Here is a 21,651-nt window from a genome sequence, read left to right on the forward strand (position 1 = left end):
AAAGCTTTTGTGAGAAATTCTTTCCTGATAGAAGATTATTGATCTTTAGCAATTTTTTTCTTAATCTGTTTTTTAATGCCTGCCTTTTGGAATTTTTTATAGCAGCTTGATTGTATGCAGTTTTCTTTTTTTTTATTATTGTATGCAGTTTTCTTAACCAAGTCATAATCTTTTGTGATTTTGGTTATCAAGGACAGAGCTCTACATTAACTTTTCTTAATTCCCCAATATTATTGACTCATTTTTCTTCATTTATCCTCTATTATGAGTTGGTCTGTCTTTACTCCAGTAGCATTCTGTTCAGATGTGTGAAATGGGTGTGCAAAATGTTTGAAAGGTAACATCTGTGAAAAACATTTAAGTGTCATAAATTGTGTTACAGTTGTTTTTTCTACACAGTTTTTACTTATTTTAAAAAAGATTTTATTTATTTATTTACAGACAGAAATCACAAGTAGGCAGAGAGGCAGGCAGAGAGAGAGAGGAAGAAGCAGGCTCCCTGCCAAGTGGAGAGCCCGATGCGGGACTCGATCCCAGGACCCTGAGATCATGACCCAAGCCAAAGGCAGAGGCTTAACCCACTGAGCCACCTAGGCGTCCTAGTCTACATTATTTAAATGGTTATCTTCTATGTATTCTCAAACCTTATTTTATATACTTTGAAAAATATGGACTCAATTCTCCTTTATTAAATAAGATTAATTAAATGACAGAGATTTGATTTCCAAGGAAAGTTTGATTTAAAAATTCTTTAACATTTCAAGCAAGATATTAAATCCATTCCAAGAATAGAGTTGGAATGAAATCCTCAAATCTTTGAAAAATATAAATGAGCTATCTGTGGGGTAGAAGCAGTAGTTGATTGCAGATGTGTTGTAATTTAGTTTTATAATTTAAATTATTTTCTTGACTAGCAACAATATATGGAAATTGTCGTGTGAAGATTAGTCAAGAACATTTATTAAACATTGGTATAAATCTAAAACCTTCCTAAATTATTTATCATAACCATCAAAATATCAAATGTCAGATCAAATATGTTAATGAGGTTTGATAATAAAATGAATTCCAGATGCTTATCTCCTATGTTAGCTGGCCTCTGCTAGTGTGTACACATAACCTGTTGAGAGTTTTCTAATGTTCAACAACTTTGGCTATCTTGAGTGTTATAATAGGGATGAATATAATAATTAATAGATTCAATCTTGTGGTGAACATTACTGAGAAACAAATGGGAACAGCTCATACGTAGTAGTGCTTTTGATAGAAATCTTGTGGGAAATAACTTTAGGAACTAAGTGTAAGCTCAAATACTCAATTAGTGTAGAATATTTTTCAGGAATGTTTAAAATTTCAATTGTTTACTACTTACACACAAGGGAAACTCAGTGGTTACAGCATCAATTCTTTATCTTACTAGACAAAGCGAATTTGTCACTTTGTTAGACTTTGCTTTAGTTGGCTTCAGGCATTTTCAGAGAATGAAATCTATGAAGTTCTCTAACTTTTTCTTTTTTCTTTTTTTTTTTTAAGCTTACTTAGTCATGGGTGACTTACAAACAGGAATAAAACAACCTCTCTTTTTAGTTCTCTACAACCTAGGTTTTCTGTAGAAGTGACAAGGGTATGATTTTTTTTTTTCATGCAATGGAAAAAAGACAAAAAGGACTTGCTTCAAGTCTGGATTTTGTTTTACCTCTTTAGGAGGGGGATGGTTTAGTGAATGTAGGAAGTGTGAAATGACAGTTTGGGAATAATCTTTGCCATTTAAGAAAAATGATCAGAGTTTATCATGAAATTTTTAAAACTTTATGACTTTTCTCATCAATTAGTGTTTTCAAATCAAAAGCACCAGAAAAATTCAAAGACCTGAGATTGATTGAAAACTTTATATATATATAGAGGTCCATACTTGAGCCTTTGAGTCTTCCAAATTAGTGATGATACTTGTCTTGTGCATTTAAATATTTTCTGTTAAAAATGGATCTTCCTGAATAAGCAGTCTGTCTAGAATAGTGTTTTCTCAGTACATTAGAATCACCTGTAAAACTTTTTTAAAATAGTGTTCAAACCTGAAATGAATAGAGAATGGGGCCAGGTATATGATGTTGAAAGTATCTCAGGTGACTTAATGTGCTGCCACATTTGAGAACCAGAGGTCTACAGTTTTTTTGCTTTGTTTCCACTTTTTAACTCTAATTATAATGACTTTGGTAAAAGGAACAGCAGTTTATAATTGGGTTGTTCTGGAGCACCTGGGTGGCTTTGGTTCTGGTCATGATCCCAGGGTCCTGGAATCAAGCCCTGCGGGGAGTGTGCTGCTCTCTCTCCCTCTACTCCCTTCTCCACCCCGCCGCAACTCATGGTCTCTCTCTCTCTGCTTACTTTCTCACTCTCTCTCAGATAAATAAAATCTTTAAAAAGATAATTGAATAGTTCTTCTATATTAAAATAAGTACCAAACTCTTCAATGAAAATTGCCAAGCGGTCTTTAAAGGAATCAAAATTTTTTAGTTCAAAAACAAATTGCTGATTTTTTTTTAAAGATTTTATTGATTTGACAGAGAGAGATCACAAGTAGGCAGAGAGGCAGGCAGAGAGAGAGGGGGAAGCAGACTCCCTGCCAAACAGAGAGCCTGATTCAGGGCTCAATCCCAGGACCCTGAGATCATGACCTGAGCGGAAGGCAGAGGCTTAACACTGAGCCACCCAGGTGCCCCTTGATTTTTTTTTTTTTTTTAATCAATAGAACACATCTCTGGTGATAAGTTTGAGCAAATCATTTAATGTCTCTGGACATTCTTTCTTATAAAATACAGTAGCGGAACCCAGGAGTGACTTCCAATTACCTATCTAAACCCTGTACTATGTAACAGAAGTGTGATTTATTTTTCTAATTTAAAAAATTTCAGTAATTTTTTCTGCTAATATTATATGGCATAACATTCTGGTTTTACACTATAGTATTACATTCATATTCAATGTGTTAAATATTTTAGCCCATACTATCTTGCTGATAATATTTGCTATCTCAAGCATTTATCTCAGTGCTTTGATAGGTAATGGGTATTAAACCAATTGTTGAAGCAAATGTTTGATTCCAGCTCTTTTTTTTTTAACTAAATGATTAATTTTTTCCCCATAAGTTTAAAATGAATTGAGGTTTAAGGAAAGATGTGAAAGTAGAACTTATTACATAACATGCATTATATGTGTTCATTTAGTAGTTCACATTTATTATCTGATTCAGTCTTCTTAAGGTGTAGGTATGCATTTCATCACAGTTCCCTGGAGAATTAGTTGACAGTATATGTGTTACCACTATACCGCTCAATTTCATTAATATTTTCAAGACTTGGGGCTTCTTCACTGATTGAAATGATGTCTTAAGCTTGGTAGTGAAGATGTGTATGTTGTTCTTTTAATTGCAAAGTCCAGGAACTCATAAATAAACAGAAATAAACAGTTTTACTTCACTACATTTTGAAAAATCAAGTATGTAAGAGTAGGATGAGAACCAAAATGCTGAGTTTTAGTCTGTCGTTATTCATCTATCCATAGTCTGTAAGACTTTTATGAAACGTACTATATTGGGTGGTTTTGACTTTTTTTTATTGCAGTATAATTGACATCAATAGTCTGTTAGCTTCAGGTGTTTAACGTAGTATTCAGTATTTGTATACATTACAAAATAATAACTACAATAAGTCTATAGTTACCATTCTGGTTTTTTCATTTAAAATTTCTTTGATGCCTTTTGTAGTGTCTTCAGACTTGGAGATGCTAATTTTTTAAATTCTGAGCTTTATATATCAAACTAAATAATGCCCTTGAATTTTTTAGTAGAACACTAATGTGGTATGTCATATTTTAAGTTTATACTTAAGAGTTTATGTAAGTCATAGAATAATGTAGTTTAGCTTCATATTTGAATAGTTAAGATGTATAGATGTGCATATAGTATATGACCATATTAATGAAGTCTGTTTTTTTTTTGTTCGAAGCCGAAACCATAATTTATCCCCTAAATGTGAAAGCTCCTTGGATCTATAGCCTCAGTCTTTGCTCTCTGTATTCTTCCCCTCCACCTAACCTCCAACACTTAAATAATACTTAGAGGAGTGACATTAAGATGATTCTCGTCATTTCAAATACTTGAATTCTTTAAATTAAAGCACTTAATTGAGTGGCATTTAGCAGTTTTAACAATGTCCAGCATCAAACATTTTAGGAGAGGAAAGAACAGTAACACATCCAGTGGAAACTGATGGCATTTCAGGAGACAGAAGGTAATTATTAAAATTAGAATGTTTTAAGTTTGAATAAGATTTTGTGTTAACCAGCTGTGGTGCCCTGGAGCCCAAGGCAAATAATGCTTAGGTGGCTCATGGATGCTTACCTGGAAAGGTGGGTCAAGGCATTAACTGCTGGTTTGGTGCTTTACCACATTGACCTAGGCTTATGATTGGGGAGGAAAGCACCAGAATCAATTGTAAGATAAAGAGGAACCTATGAGCACCGCTTCAGAGATCTCTTTTTGTATCTATCCTCCCACCAATGTGTCCCCTGTAAAGGTATTTCTAAAGGTAAAGAAGGTAGTATAAAAACCATTTGTTGCTACATAATTGAGGCTGCCAAATAGCTAGAGAGTAAATAAAGGATTATTTGGGGTCTTTCCTAGAGTGCTCTTAGAGCAGATTTTGCCATGAAATCAAATAGCTTCACTTTTCATAAAAGATTCAGTCAGATCAGTGACATACCCTTCTCTTATAGCAAATTCTTAATTACTTAATTAAGTCCCTTATGGCTATATTTATGGCTGCTTGATAAAAGGGTTTTACTATAATTCAGCCTACTTGTTTAAAACCTTATCTGTGTTATAACTTGTTCCTTTTTAAACTATTTTTCAAACTCTTTACTATGCTGTTCTTTTTGCCTAAATAATCCAATTTGAAATTTGTGAGTGGATATTTATTCCATTATGTGGAAAACAAAATATCCCTTTCAAAAAACAAGTGTTCTTTTAGAATTTTGACTGGTTCAAAGGTCAAAAACCTGGTTAACTAAGAATTTCTTGATTTAAGAGGTTGCTATTAAAGGTATTTTCCTGAAATGACCATTTTATTTCTAATATGAAAATAATTTATAATTTAAATGGTGAGTTTTAAAGCTGGTAAATATTGAAATATTTCTTTATATACATTTGCAGAAATGTTTCCTAAATTTACTGGAGTAAAACAGAACGATTCTCCTAAAGAACAAGTAAAGGTAAGTTAATTCTTCCATTTTTTACCTTAGAATTTTAAAATGTATGCTGGGACTCACTGGTATAGTAGTAAATTCTTTAAAATTTGTTTGGAATTTGGGTGCCTGGGTGGCTTAGTTGGGTGGGCATCTGCCTTCATATCAGGTCATGACCCCAGAGTCCCAGGATCAAGCCCCTCTACCCCTGCTCTTCAGGGAGTCTGCTTCTCCCTCTCCCTCTGTTTCTCTCCCTGCTTGTGCTCTCTTGCTCACTCTCTCAAATGAATAAATAAAATATTAAAAAAAATTTTATCCTGAAGAAAATACAATATAAGAACTAGTTGGCTACCTTTTTCTAATAAGGTATAACTATTCTATAAATCAGACAGATTAGTAGAACAAATTATAGAAGTTTAGAATTAATCATGAGAGTCTAAATACAGAGGGAAGGCCTTGCTTTTCCTATATGTACACAATAGGATATAGGGTGTGTACAGTAAGGTGGAATTTTAAGGGTAGTAGGAAAATGGTAGTTAGGGTTTAAGATAAAGCTTTTAATTAGGAGCTATTTTTATTACATGTATGATTAGTAAATGACATGCTTTGAAAAGGATAGAAGTAATTTTATCTGTTACTAATTCAGGTTATCATTTTCATTAAATTTTTAATCCTTTGTACCCCTCTCAAGTATAGAATTACAGATATATACCTTTATTATATTATAAATTATTTAAACTCACATAGCTAGGTTAGGAATATACAACATAAATACCTGTCTTGAGGGAGCTCTCAGTTGTGAGAAGAAATAAAATCACACGGATAAGAGGTTGCATAATTAGTGCTATAATCTCTATTCATAATTTATTGAGAAAATGAAGAGGAACATACCACCTGAAGGAGGGAGCGCTTACCTTGGGTTTTAAACTACAGGGAAAAGGAAGAAATGGTTAATACGTTGACATAAATTAAGGACTTTTTTTTCTTTTAATCTAGTTTTATTTAGCAAGTGCTTGATGGGTGGATGGTATACTGTGTAAGAAACAATATCTGATAAATGTGCCAAGTCATAGTGGCAGAACAAATGCTGTACTGATAAGAAAAAAAGGATTGCTAAGAAGTGTCTATCAGGAGCTGAGATTTATACCCAAGCTTTGTTTTGAGAAACAGGATGAACACACTAGGGTATACTTTCTGTCCATACAACACACACATGTGCATGCCTATGTTCACACATGTGTTTATGTGTGTGTCCATATACTTTCGGTATTTCTTAAAATCACTTAAAATTCTATACAAATGTATAAAATGTTGGCCAATTAAATTCAACAGGGGATATACTTTTGTATGTATTTATCAACATATACATATACATCTATTAACATCTGAACTCTAATAACTTTACGGTCACTAAATGTTATCATAATCAAAAATAAAACCATTTTCTGATGGAGCCATAATATTCCATTATATATATGGACCATATCTTCTTTATCCATTCATCTGTTGAAGGGCATCTGGGCTCTTTATACAGTTTGGCGATTGTGGCCATTGCTGCTGTGAATATTGGGGTACAGATGGCCCTTCTTTTCACAAGGACTTATTTTTTTAACAGAGGTAGTAGCATGAAGAGAGGCAAAAAAGCACAAGAGGTGTTCAGGGAAATATGGCAACATAGGGTAAATACAACAGGGAGGGCTTTGAATACTTAGGTGAAGTGGTAACTAATATGGTAGGCAAGAGTGAGTTCTTGAAGGCTTTTGAGTAGGAACAGAATACAGATAGTCTATTGCCATAGGTATTAGAGGAATCAAAATTGTATCAATGAATTTTGAAAGCATTCTTCATACATAGCATATAGAATGCTGCATAATAATCTGTTTGTAGCCAGAATTTTTTCAGTGTCCCTCTTTGAGGAACAAAACACCCTTTGATAATAAAAGGATTTTTTTTAGGAATATGAATAAATGCATATATTTGTGTGTTTCAAAAGCTGTTTTTGTTTTGTTTTGTTTTGTTTTGCTGATTTAAACCTCAGCATTTGACTTTTAAGTTTTGGGCTTGGGTCTGTATTATGGTTGGGATAAACATTCTTATGGCATTAGTTTTATTCAAGCTAGCTTGGATAGGTATTCATATACCTGCCTTATCTACTCATTCACCGTAACTCCTTTGTTAGATGGAGGAGAAAGATTCTTAGTCTCCGTATTATCTACAACTTAAAGCGTAGTAGGTGAGGTACCTGGGCTTTGGTACTATAACTTAGCTTGCAACTGAACAGATGTAAGATTGTTGGTAAGTTGCTTTTATTATATCTAAGTCCTGTTGCAGACTGTAAATGGGGAGGATAGTTATACCAAACTCATGAGATTATTGTGAGAATTGAAGAGCTATATAAAGGGTTTAGCCTGTTGCCTCACATATTATAAGCATTTAAAAAATGTTAGCTGTTACACTACTATTTTTACCTAGTAAATTGATCAGAATTTGTTGATAGTCTTACAGGTCAACTATCATATGATTTTTACCCACCCTTCCCATTATGTCTATAATTCAGTAACAAAAATGGGGTAAAAGAAAGTGGATTAGTCTCTAGATTTTTTTTAAAAGATTTTATTTATTCATTTGACAGAGAAAGAGATCACAAGTAGGCAGAGAGAGAAAGGGAGGGAAGCAGGCTCCCTGCTGAGCAGAGAGCCCGACATGGGGCTTGATCCCAGGACCTTGAGATCATGACCAGAGCTGAAGGCAGAGGCTTAACCCACTGAGCCACCCAGGTGCCCCAGTCTCTAGATTTGGTTTAAAAGTTCAGTTTTTATTTTCCATAGCTCACAGGAAAACATTGGGAAATAAGCAGCACTATTTAATAAATGCTTAAGTTTATATGTATTACTAACTAAGATTATAAGCTTTAACTAACTCTACTTAGAACTATAGATGGCCAAGTCATTTAATCTTTCCACACCTTGGTTTCTCATCTAGAAGAATGGGATAATTAATACCTTATAAGTTTGTATGACTTAAGTAACACCATTTTTTGAAGCTAGAATTGTTTCTCCTCTAGTGTTTCTATTTTTTTTTTTAGTTAAACCTCTTGTGTAGTTAAAACTCTGAAAAACAATTTTATTTATGTTTGTCTTAACAGATACCATCTTCTGCGCAAGATGAAGCATCTGCAAAAACTACGCTTGTTTGTCAGACTTCATACTCATGTGAAACACTACCAAATCACCACCAGTTAGCATGTAATCAACAAGAAGTAAAAAATTTACAGAGTGTGAAAAACATTTCACCTTTACAAAATCTGCCTCCCTCAGGTAAAAAACTATCTGGTAAATAACTAATAAATTCCAGGTTAGAAATAATCACTGAAGCACATTGTTAGAAATTATCTGCTTTATACCTAAAGGTACTCAATACATTTGGTTTTTTTAAAAATTTAATTTAAATTCAATTGTCCAACATATCATTAGTTTGAGATAATTCATCAGTTGCGTGTAACACCCAGTGCTCATCACATCATGTGCCCTCCTTAATATCCATTATCCAATTATCCCATCCCTCCACCTACTTCCCCTCCAGCAACCCTGTTTGTTTCCTATAGTTAAGAGTCTCTCATGGTTTGTCACCCTCTGATTACTTCCCATCCATTACATTTGAATAAGAAAATTTATATGTGCAGTTCACACGTTCAGGTAGGATATATACATTGGCATAGGCCATATATGAAAACCTGTCACTGCCAGAGTCCATATTCCTCTAAGTTCTGAGCAGATTTCCATGCCTATTTGAGTTGGAAAGGTAGGATGGAATATGGAAAAGGTAGAGTTTTTATAGGTAGAGAAATTAAGTTACATACATGAGAAATAGTTTATAGCTAATGAAACATGGGCTAGAAATACTTGCCTGGCAGTGGTTCCCATTTACCAAAACATCTTCCAAATCTGGCTAAATTTTTATATTGTTTGATTCATTGGACTAAATATCTTGTCTGTTAGTCTTGTCAGAAGTGAAGGTATTGCCTATCTCATCCTGATTTTCCTGCTGCTGTATGGCACAAAGGATAATTCTCTGATACTGATGAGCCAAGCCTAGGAGTACCTGAATCTTGCAGTACTATTCAGGTCTAGCCCAGAGACAGGTGTGACTATTCCTTATCCATTTCTCCTTCCATCTAGGCTGCTCACTGGTTTGTATTTGGCCTTCCAATGACAGGGGTTTCTCCAAAGCAGAAGAAATTTCTAAATTGTTTTACTATAGCACAGATTAGGAGGAACAGAGACATTTTGGTCCTCCTTTATTGCTTCCATTGATAGTTCCCTACTGTTCTGTGTTAGAGTATTCCATATTGTATTTAACTCAAGTTTTAGCTCTTCCCAAAGTAACACTGGAGGGAATCCCATGAATAAAAATAAATGAAGATCCAGAATATGAAATATTTACATCTGTCCTTTTTGGAAAAAGATTTTCAAATTATGCAGGAGGATAACTGAAGATGTTATAATTTTAGGTCAATAATTACCTTAAATGCAGGTGTTCCATTTGGGTTTTTATTTTGTATACAAATAGCTTCAAACGGGAGCATAACAAAATTAGATTTTATATTAGGAAGTTATTAGTGCTTAACTATGAAGGGGCAAATTAAGATGAAGATGCTCTGGTGTAGTTGGGATCAAGTAAGGAAGCTGAGTGCTGTAGTCTAGGAAGGAAATTATGAGGACCGTAAATAAGGCAGTAAGTATGGAAAGAATGTGGATAAATTAGAAAAATATTTTTGTGGTGCAGTTGATAGGATTTGTTAGAATGAATGTCTCGCCAGGCATCCAGTACTTGGACTGCCATTAAGTGGCAGTGCTCACTTTGGACATGTTTGAGGTACTAGAGTATCTAATTGGAAATACGCAACTAAAATAGATTTCTAGAACTAATGTGGTATAATGAGAACTGTAATTTAGGAATCACTAGTATATAGAAGCTACTTGAACAGACAATGAATGAAAACACCTAGGAAAATGTATACAGCAGGAAGAGAAAGGTCAAGGGCAAAATTCTAGGAAATAAAACTTCCACAGTAAAAATAGAAAAAGTTAAAAGATGATGTCATCAAATCACAAAGGTATAAAAAATTACCACAAGAGTATATTGGAGTGCATTAAAGTAAGATGAAGAGTGAGGAGAGAGGTTTAAAATTAGCAGTGTGAGATTTTTGTTTTTGCAAAAGGTTTTTTAGTGGTCATTGTGGTTCGGGTAGAAGCCAGATTTTTGTAAGTTGAGAAGTAATGGAATCTGAATGTAGATGACTCTTTCAAGAAGTTTGTTGGTGGAGAAGATAGCTGTGGCTTTAATGGGAAGATAGTTTTTATTTTTGTTTTTGGGGTTTTGTTTTGTGGGTTTTTTTGTGTGTGGAGGGATGGTGGGGTTTTTTTTGGTAAGGGGGGAGACTTTTCATTATGTTTGAGTTTTTTAATCAGAGAGATTTGGACATTTTTAAAGGTTGATCAAAGAGAGCCAGGGTAGAGAAAGGTGTTGTTTTCATTAGAGTAAATTCATAGAAGATTGGTAGGGGTAGCCCTGAAGAAGAACTAGATAGCAGAAAACAAAGAATGCAGTCAAGATGGTCTTTTGTTCCTATTTTAAGAAAACATCCTAGAAAAGTCAGGCTTTCAATATCTAAGTCTTCAGTTGGGGTAAGCTTACTGTATTACTTAAATTTTGATTTATGTGTGATTGTGAGTAAAAGGAATTTGTGTGAATATTGTATAAAAGGAATGCATGGTTGATGCCAGAGTGGCTGTTCTATTGCATTTACCAAAATTTTTCAGAACCGAGTGGTTTGCATTTGCCAACTGTAGGTGGCACTATGCCCAAGGGAAACTGCAAATGTGTATAAGCTAACATGTATATAGAAGCTTACTTTTCTGGAGTTTAATCTTGATGGAAATAAATTTTTAGTTAAATCTTTATTTTTTTCACTTACATTTTCTTAATAAAAAAGTTTGGCCAAATGTTAGTACATAAAAGCTTCAAGAAATTGAATCAAGTGTTACCAGTTTTTTCAAAACAACTGCCATCATCTTTGCATGAACTGGAAAATGCCCATATTTTTTTCCTTACAATAAGTTGAAGTTTTAAGTTATAGAGGATTACTAGCTTTATCCTTACAACTTACCCATTTCCCAAATTAGTCTCCAGCTTATAAATCTTCCCTTAATGATATTAAGAATTCTTTAAAAACAAATATTTATGCTGTCATATGATTATGAATATGGAAAATGAAAAGGTAAATCAAAGAGTTTGCCAGCTAGTAGGAGAAATAAACAACTGGTATAGAAAGTAAAAATAATGTTCCCTAAAAAAATTAAAATTTAAAGAGGTGAGGAAGGCGAAATTACCTGACCTCTTTGGCAGATGTGTATTTTACAGATTAATTATCATTTGAGCTGGATATTGAAGGAAGAAGTAAGACTTATCTATGTATATCTAGGACTGAAAGGCATTTTGGATGGAGGAAACAACATGCATGAAGGTATTTAGGCAATCAATAATTGGATGTGATTAAAGTTTTGGTTGGATAAATAGGAATATGGGGGAATGAATTTGGAAAGGTGGACCAGGTTCAGATCATAAGGAACCTTGATATCTACAGACTTTGGACTTAATGGTAACAGTATAGTCATTGGGGAGCCAGTGAAGGTTTTGTTTTTGTTTGTTTGTTTTTGTTTTGAGCAAAGGGTGTGCTTCAAGGTAATTAATCTGCCAATATTATATAGGCCAGTTGGAAGAATGGGCCATAAGGCCCAGAGAAAGAAGAGACCAGTTGGGTTTTTGCAGTAGTAGGGAAAAAAATGAAGTAATGGGAAGAAAAAAAAGTGAAAGGTTGAAAAAAATTACAGGGGTAGAATGAGCAGGTCTGCAAAAGATAAATATATGCTAGATTTTAATAAAGTGTAAGCTTCAGTGGCTCAGAGAATATGGGCTAGATACTGGTGCAGGTTGAAAAACTAAGTCTGTGGAAAGAGAAGTTTTGTGGTGTTTGGCAGTACCAAAGGGTCATCCCCATAAGAATGTTTTTCAGAGAGTTGAACTCTTGACATACTTGGCAGGCTTCTGTGACACTATTTTCTTCATCATCCCATCTCTTTGAGTGTTCCTTTCAAGTATCCACCTGCTTTTAAATGCTGATAATACTCTGAGTTATATCATTAAGCCTTTATCTTATTTATTTCAGAGTATTCCAGCCATGTTCCAAAGCCTAGGTTTACTAAGCTCGTAGTGATCCCCTCAACTTATAGCAGTAGGCGTGGAACAGCCTTCCCATTTACCCAGGTCTGCCGTACATTGATTATTTTCTACTTATTATAACATGTAAAAGGTTGGGAGGCAGTGAGCTCTACATTCTGCCTGAGTGATCTTGGTGTCTGTGACTTCTAGTCTCATTTTTACAAATCAAGCATCCAGGCTTCATACATATTTATACAACTCTAATGAACCTCTTTTCTTAAACATCACATAGGCATGTCAAACATAGCATTCCCAAACTGAATTTCCCTATTTTAATCCCCACATTTTCCTCTTTCCTCTTTTTTTTTTTTTTTGCTTTAAAGTAAAACGCTATTGTTTTATTACCTACGAACAGGACTGGTCTCGATGCCCCAGTGGGCTCAGGGTATGTGTACGCTGTGAGGAGGAGGTGATGACTAGGAGGCTGCTTTGAAGGAAAGGAGTGGTTTGGCAGCCAGGCTCAAGAGCCCCTCAGCTTCACTTCCACCAAAGGGTAGACCTTGTAAAGGAGTCATGGCAGGCTGTGGCTGTGCCACCAGTAAGATGAAGAAATTCCTGGAAATGTAGCTGCCCATCAAAGTTGAGGTCTTGTTTTTTCATGATGCAGTGACACCAGGATCCTTCTGGTTCTTTGTGAAGGCAGCCAGTTCTGTATTCATGAAGGTTAGCAACTCTGTCTTGGAGAGTGCAGTTGTTACCCTCCTATCCAGCACACTTATGGAAAATAGTAATCAAAAAGACAATGCACTACTCGGTCTCAGTAGGCCTGGACATTTTGCCTTGTGTGCGTGGAGCAGGCACAGAGCCTGTGACTAGGTGGCAGCCATGCTATTCCTCTTTAACTCTTTTTTTTTTTTTTTCCAATTTATTTATTTTCAGAAAAACAGTATTCATTATTTTTTCACCACTTGGTAATAATACTGCCACCACTTATCTCAGCCAACTGAGAGTCGGTTAGAATTTACTTCTGCTGACATACATGCTCTTTTTACTTCTTACAGTAATCTTAAATAATATCTCGCCTTAAGCACAAAAGGTATGTAGTTGTAAACTTAAAGCTTAACTTCCTATTTTTTCCATTCCTTGTTGAACTGAGAAAATATAGGCATATTGGGCTATGTAGGGACATGCAAATTTAATCTTTGTTCTGTCATTCATGCCTCTGTTGTAGCTTTTTTCTCACCCTTCTGTGCTCACTCCTATCCCTTGATGTTCCTCTCTTCTTCAAACCTCAACTTCAAGTAGTAGGATTTGACCAGAGAATCAGTCAAGGGATTGATGAGTAGTAGAAGCTTAAATGTAAGTTCCTACAGTATGTAAGTGCCTAGATTTCTCTGAACTTGAATCAGTTAACAAAGGTAGCTGCGTAGTTTTCATTTGTCTACTTTGTCCTTTTGCTTCTTGTTAGGACCTTTAGAAAAGTATTAGGGAGAACTAAAAGAGAAATGACCCAAGTAAGTTCATGCATCAGAATGTCCATGGTTGCATATGACAGAAAAGTCCGTTCAAGATGGCTTGAACAATAGAAGTTATTTCGTTAGCATTTACAATCACTAGTCCAAAAGTAGGTTATTTGGGCATGGTTTGAACAAGGCTTAAGCTCGTTTTCTATAGTTACCTTTATCAATAATAAATGAAATATTTGTATGAAAGTTTAACAGCTAATAGGATTTCATAGTTCGTTCTCTTCACCCGAATCAAGCCAAACCTTTTGCATTTTATACTCTTCTCCTCACTAGCTATTCTAGATATTTAGTGTCTTAGTTCTTCCATTCTTTGTATTTTGTTTTCAATTTCACCAAGAATTATCTTTCCCTATGAGCCCTGCATTGGCTTAGGCCTGCTCTTTCCTAAATGACTCACTGGTGTTGGGGTAGCGTAATGAAAACCCATCTCTGGAGCGGCGGTCAGTTTGCGCACTAGAGACTGCTGTACCATCGGGACTGGTGGAACACATTTTGGTGGGCGAGCCACAGTGTCAGTTATCCTTAATGTAGACAAAGCAAGAGGACATAAATTTCAAGTGAAAAATGTCTATTTTACAGTATAACAGTTCATCAACTAAGAATATTCCGAAGTTAAAACCACATAAAAAAATTAATCATTTTGTTTTCATAGTCTCTGGCCTGGGGGTGGGGTCAGGAAGGGAGAGAAAGTCAAATTATGGACAAACAAAATGAAGTTTCTTGATTATACTGTTCTAAAAATGTGTGCATCTAGGTGATTCTGAACAGCATTTGAACGGCCTAACTGTGATGCCTCAGTGTGGTGATAATGACACAGCAGTGTTAGAATCTGAATGTCAGGTATCCGTGCAGAAGGTAAGAGTGATGTTATTTTTTTCCCCACAGATCTGGAAGGGATTAAAAACTGAACATGGAGGTGGCACAAGGGGTATTTTCAGACTTAACTTGAATGAGATTTTGGATCTCTAGGCCTATTTAATAAAAAAAAAGTATTTTTTGGTGTATTTTTTTAAAAAGTTACTTGTGAACAACACCTTCCTTCTCCCTTCTACCGTAAGTTCTCACGCTTGTGTTTAATGTAAGTTCTGTAATGCTGGTGTGTGCTAGCTATCCTAATGTTAAAGCATGTCCTAAAGCTGTCTTTTAGAATCTGTTATGGGGGATTTCCTAATGGAATCTTTTGTGCACTTACTCTCAGACTACACATCAGTCATTCTTTCAACAAATATTATAGACATTTGGGATGCTTTAGATATATATCAGGTGTTCTTCTAGGCATTTGAGTCAATCTCAGAAACTTACTATGAAGGAAATGTTTATATATCCTCTTTTCCCTCCCTCCTTTCCTCTCTCCCATTTTTCATCTCTTCCTTTCCTTTATTTTTTACTTGCAAGGACGTCAGAGGACAATTTTTATTATTTCTAAGTGTTTGTCCACACTTAGGAATATCTAACGTTTCACCATATGGAGCATACTGATTTAGTCCTTGTGTTTCTTTAGCATTTATAATTTTCTTAGATAATTTTGTGCTAATAATTATTATCATCAAAGATTATGTTGAATTTGGGTGTTCTGTTAAATAAGAATAATTTTTAAAAGTGCCTTTCCTGGGGCACCTGGGTGGCTCAGTGGGTTAAGCATCTGCCTTCAGCTCAGGTCATGATCGCGGGGTTGTGATATCGAGCCCCACATTGGGCTCCCTGCTCAGTGAGGAGTCTGCTCCTCTGCTCCGCAGCTGTGCTCTTGCGTGCACTCTTTTCTCTCTCTCTCTCTCAAATAAATAAAATCCATTTTTTTTAAAAGTGCCTTTTCTGATATCCAAAGCTAATTTTTTGTTTTACTCGTCTTTGTTTTAATAACAGAAGTGTTGCCCATCCCCTTTACAATGGAAAGAATAGTGCCACAGAATTTCTTAAATATTTGGCTTACCTATAATCTTTGTTTCTAACTTAACACAACTGTTTATAATTTTGACTGACCCAAAATAAAGTTTGAAAACAATAAGGAAATTTCCAAAAGGGCAAAATAAGCAGCAAAGCATGTAATGTATGTCATACTGTTGTAGTTTGTGCCATAGGTAAAAGTGACATGTCTTCTTTGTTTATTTCTAATGCCTAGCATGTAGCAGAAACTGAACTGTTGACATGAAAGCTTAAGAAGGAGTAAGATTATGTGGCTTGTTCTCTTCAGAGCAAACTGTTTCCATTCTTGATATTCCCCAGCAGTGTTACCTCCTATTGAGAAGAGAGGTTATAGAGTATCAGTGCTAGAAGAGATTTTTGAGTATTAGTCTGTGTGCCTAAACTATAGCTCAAGCATCTTGGTCAAGTAAGAGCTGGGACTAAAACAAATTTCAACAAACATTGAACCTCTGGTCTTTTTACATTCTTCTCTCACTTCAGCCTCAGGAAAAGATCTCTTTTATTACCAACACTAACTCATCTCTGTTCTTAATTCTCTTGTATTCAGCAGATTTATTATGGAGGTCTCCTGCCATCTCTGTGGTCTCTATTACTCCTTTTTTGTTGTATTTTCCTACTACCTGTTTACATTTTAAACCAGGGTTTCTCTTGTTTAACACTGTTAACATTTTGGGCTTGGATAAGTCTGTGTCAGCGGCAGGGCTGTGCATTGTAAAATGCTGGAATCTTAACTTCTCCCCTACTGGATGCTAGCAGCACCCTTTCTCCCACCCGCATGGGACAACCTAAAGCATCTACTTATACTGCCATGTGTCTTTCCTGGGCTGAGGGGAATCACCCCCAAGTGAGAACCAGTGCCTTAGTTTTCCCTTGCATCTAGCTGCTCTTCTGTCCCTGTTGTTTGCCCTATCAGAGGAACCAGTGACCTCTAAAATTGTTGCATCTTTCCCAAAGTCTCCATAGGGTAAGAAACCTATGGATGTTTTACTTGGAAGAAACCTTGGATGTTTTACTTCTTTTTTCTGATTGAACATCCAGTATGGTGATTTCAGTTTTAGTGTCTCTGCAGATGACTCAAATATATATTTCTAGTCCTGACCTCCTATACTTTTTAAACATTTTTGATGACTTCTCAGTGTCCTGCAACCAAGGAGTTGCTATATTCTTTTGAGTTTCACTTCCAATATGTCTCCTTTTCTATTTCCACCTCACAAACTAATGAGGTGGAAATAGAATATTCACCACTTTTAATCTGAGCTCTTTTTAATATTTATAACTGGTCTGACTTGAGACCCTCCTTATTCTAATCCATTCTACTTTAAGCATTATGTTGCTCTTGGATGTGTTCCTCTGATTTTACTCATCTGTATGAAGACACCACTGGTTTCTAACTTTGACTACAGAATGAACGTTAAACACCTTTGTGATACCGAGCTAGCTTTTCACTCCTCTAACAAGATGCCTTGTAACTCATTGCAACTGAACTTTTCTCCCTAGATACTCATTTTATATCTTTAATTATATGCATCCTTTGATGAGGAATACTTGCCATTCTCATCTCCACCTTTCTAGTTTTCCTCCTGTTCTTTGTGATACCTGAAAAACTGTCCTGTACTCCACACTCACATATGAAGTTTATTGCTTTAGTATCAGCCAAAACTTCATTGGAATTTAGTAAAAATTTTAGCCACAAAGCTAGAAACCAATTTTCATCTTTCCTTTATTCCCTGTTTAATATAATGCCAGATTTTACCATGGTTGCCTCAAACCTCTCTCTGAAGATGAGATGCCTTTTTTTTTTTTTAGATTTTTATTTATTTATTTGACAGACAGAGATCACAAGTAGGCAGAGAGGCAGGCAGAGAGAAAGAGGGAAGCAGGCTCCCTGATGAGCAGAGAGCCCAATGTGGGGCTTGATCCCAGGACCCGGAGATCATGACCTGAGCCGAAAGCAGAGGCTTTAACCCACCAAGCCACCCAGGCGCCCCTGAAGACGAGATGCTTTAAATGACCAAGTAGTCGTAAGAATTCTGCAACTGGTATTTAACCTGTTCCATGAGTAAGAACAGAATAGATTTTATTGGCAGCATATGGCAAACACTTCCAAAGGACATCTAGGTGACCACTGGTGATGTCTGACTCCTTTTATTTATTTGGGACAGAAGTTAAAGTCCCATGAGTATATCTAGTCACACATTTCCTTATGCTTTATCGTGGGACCCTTGACAATTTTCTCTCTAGTATTTCATGAAAAAATATGAAAAGAGCAATTAAGCATACTTACTATGGGGAAAATTATAAAAAAATAAATTTCAACAGAGGATTTTTAGGTATTATATAATCCTCTTCTTTCCTTACACAGTAGGCAGGTTAACTCTTTTTTTTAAATTGAGATATAATAAACATGAAGTGTTAGTTTTCAGATGTACAGCATAGTGATTCATTATTTGTGTATAATAATTCAATATTTGTAATGTGAAATGATCACAGTAAGTCTAGTGTCACACAGTTACAAATTGTTTTTCTTGTGATGCAGACTTTTAAGGTCTATTCTCTTAACTATTTTCAAATATAATCTAGGTTATTAACTGTTAGTCACCATGCTGTATATTACATCTACTGAACTTAGTTATTTTATAGCTGGAAGTTTGTACTTTTTTTTTTTAAAGATTATATTTATTTATTTGACAGAGAGAGGGAGATCACAAGTAGGCAGAGAGGCAGTCAGAGAGAGAGAGAGAGAGGAAACCGGCTCCCCGCCAAGCAGAGAGCCCGATGTGGGGCTCAATCCCAGGACCCTGTGATCAAGACCTGAGCTGAGGGCAGAGGCCTAATCCACTGAGCCACCCAGGTATCCCAGAAGTTTGTACCTTTTGACCCCCTTCATCCAATTTCCCCACTCCTCACCACACTCCTCTGGCAGCCACGAATCTGTTCTGAGTTTGGTTTCATTTTTTTGGTTTAGATTCCTCGTATAAGTGGAATCATACATTGTTTATTTTTCTGTTTTATTTCACTTAGCATAATGCCCCCCAGATCAACCCATGTTGTTACAAATGGCAAGATTTCCTTCTTTTTTATGGTTATTTTTTATTTAATTTTTTTGAGGAACTTCTATACTGTTTTCAGTAGTAGCCATACTGGTTTATATGCCCATCAACAGTATACAAGGATTCCCTTTTCTCTACATCCTCACCAGTACTTGTTAACTCTTTTTTCTTGATGATAGCCATTCTAACAGGTGTGAAATGATACCTCATTGTGGTTTTGAAATGCATTTTTCTGGTGGCTAGTGATGTTTAGCACCTTTTCATGGACCTATTGTCCATTTGTATATTTTCTTTGGAAAAATGTTCAGATCTTCTGCCTGTTTTTTAAATGGATTGTTTGAGTATTTTGTTATTGAGTTGTAGGAGTTCTTTATGTATTTTGGATATTAACCTATTATCACATAAATGATTTGCAAACATTTTCTCCAGTAGCTGACCTTTTTTGTTGGTTTCCTTTGCTGTACAGAGCATGGAACTGTCCAGTTTTCCCCAGCACCATTTATTGAAGAGACTATCCTTTGCTCATTCTGTACTCCTCACTCCTTTGTTGTATATTAATGGACCAAATTTGTGTGATTTTATTTCTGGGCTCTGTTCTGTTCAAGTGATCTGTGTATCTGTTTTTATGTAAATACCATACTATTGTGATTACGATAACTTTGTAATATAGTTTGAAATTAGGAAGCATGTTGCTAATTTTGTTCTTTTTCAAGATTTCTTTGGCCCTTTGAGGTCTTTTGTGGTTCCATACAGATTTTAATATTGTTCAGTTTCTGTGAAAAATGCCTTTGAAATTTTGACAGGACTTCATTGACTCTGTAGATTGCCTTGGGTACATTTTAACAATACTCTTTCTTTCAATCCATGTGCATGGAATATTTTCTCATTTATTTGTGTCTTCAGTTTCTTTTACCAGTTTCTTTCACAAGTCTTAGAGTTTTCAGCGTATAGGTCTTTCATGCCCTTAGTTTATTATTCCTAGTTATTTTGTCCTTTTTGATGTGGTTATAAATGTAATTGTATTTTTAATGTCTTTTTCTGATAGTTTATCATCAGTGTATGAAAACAGCATGAATTTTTGTATAATGATTTTGTAACTAGCAAATCTACTGAATTTAATAGTTCTAATAGGGTTTTATTCTTGTTGAGCCTATAGGGTTCTGTATACTATCATGTAATCTGCAAATACTGACAGTTTTATTTATGATTTGAGTGCCTTTTATATATTTTTCCTGCTAAATTGCTCTTGCTAGACTTATAATACTATGTTGAATAGAATTCACAAGTGTGGGCATCCTTATTTTGTTCTTGATATTAGAGGAAAATCTTTCCTCTTTTCACTGTTGAGTATGTTTTTAGCTGTGGCTCTTGTCATATATAGCTTTTATTGTGTGAGACACCTTACCTCTGTGCCCACTTTGTTGAGACTTTTTATTATCCCAACAGCTGTTGGTACACTGGGAAGCATAGTCAATTAAGCATCTGACTCCTAGGTTTGGCTCAGGTTGTGATCTCAGGGTCATGGGATCAAGCCCCCACATTGGCCTCTGTGCTTGGCTTGGAGTCTGCTTGGGTTTCTCTCTCCCTCTGCCCCTCCCCCCTTTCAAATAAATAAATTTTGTCATATGCTTTTTCTGTATCAGTTGAGGTAATCCTATGATTCTTCTTCATTTTGTTATTGTGGTATATCATACTGATTGGTGGATGTTGAACCATCCTTGCATTGCTGGAGTAAATCCTACTTGATTGTGGTATATGATTCCTTTAATGTATTGTTGAATTGGGTTTACTAATTTTTTTTGAGGACTATTTATATCTGTTCATCAAGGATATTGGTCTATATAATTTTCTTGTGTTCTTACCTGGTTTTGGTATCCGGGTAATCCTGGCTATAAAATGAATTTGGGGGGGGTGGTGCCTGGGTGGCTCAGTGGGTTAAAGCCTCTGCCTTCGGCTCAGGTCATGATTTCAGGATCCTGGGATCAAGCCCCACATCGGCTCCCTGCTCAGCAGTGAGCCTGTTTCCTCCTCTCTCTCTGCCTGCCTCTCTGCCTACCTGTGATCTCTGTCAAATAAATAAATAAAATCTTTGAAAAAGAAGAAAAAATATTAAAATGAATTTGGAAGAGTCCCCCTCCTATTTTGGGGTAGAAGAGTTTGAGAAGGACTGGTATTCTTTAAATATGAAACCATCTGTTCTTGGATTTTTTGTTTAGAGACTTTTGATTACTGACTTTTTGTCCTCACTAGAAATCAGTCTGTTAAAACTTTCTGTTTCATTACCATTCAGTCTTGAAAGACATGTATGTTTCTGGGAATTTGTCCATTTCTTCCAGGTTCATTTCATTGACTTATAATGGTTCATTTAGTCTCTTATGTTTGTATTTCTGTGGTATCAGTTTAATATTTTTCATTTGATTCTAATTATTTGAATCTTCTTTTTCTTTGTGAATCTAACTCAAGTTTTGTCTATTTTTTTTTTTTGGTCTTTTCAAAATATAAGCTTTTAGTTTAATTAATCTTTTCTCTTGTGTTTTAAAACTATTTCTGCCCTGATCTTTGTTATTTCCTTCCTTTTACTAACTTTGGGCTTTATTGTTCTTTTTCTAGTTCCTTGAGGTGTACAAAGTTAGGTTATGTGAAATTTTTCTTGTTTCATGATGTTATCACTGTAAACTTCCCTATTGAGC

The 21,651-nt window shown here is 35.3% G+C and overlaps 1 protein-coding gene across 1 annotated transcript in view; it reads left to right on the top strand.

Annotated features, from left to right (window-relative positions):
• Nucleotides 1-21,651, top strand: part of BRDT (bromodomain testis associated) — a 79,460-nt gene that overhangs the window by 35,720 nt on the left and 22,089 nt on the right. Inside the window, exons 14-16 of the mRNA XM_044238676.1 lie at nt 5,210-5,268; nt 8,387-8,558; nt 14,743-14,843. Coding sequence (XP_044094611.1) covers nt 5,210-5,268; nt 8,387-8,558; nt 14,743-14,843 — 332 coding nt within the window. The remainder of the gene's footprint in view (nt 1-5,209; nt 5,269-8,386; nt 8,559-14,742; nt 14,844-21,651) is intronic.

The sequence above is a fragment of the Neovison vison genome, chromosome 2 (genome assembly GCF_020171115.1).
Source record: "Neovison vison isolate M4711 chromosome 2, ASM_NN_V1, whole genome shotgun sequence".
Lineage (NCBI taxonomy): Eukaryota > Metazoa > Chordata > Mammalia > Carnivora > Mustelidae > Neogale > Neogale vison.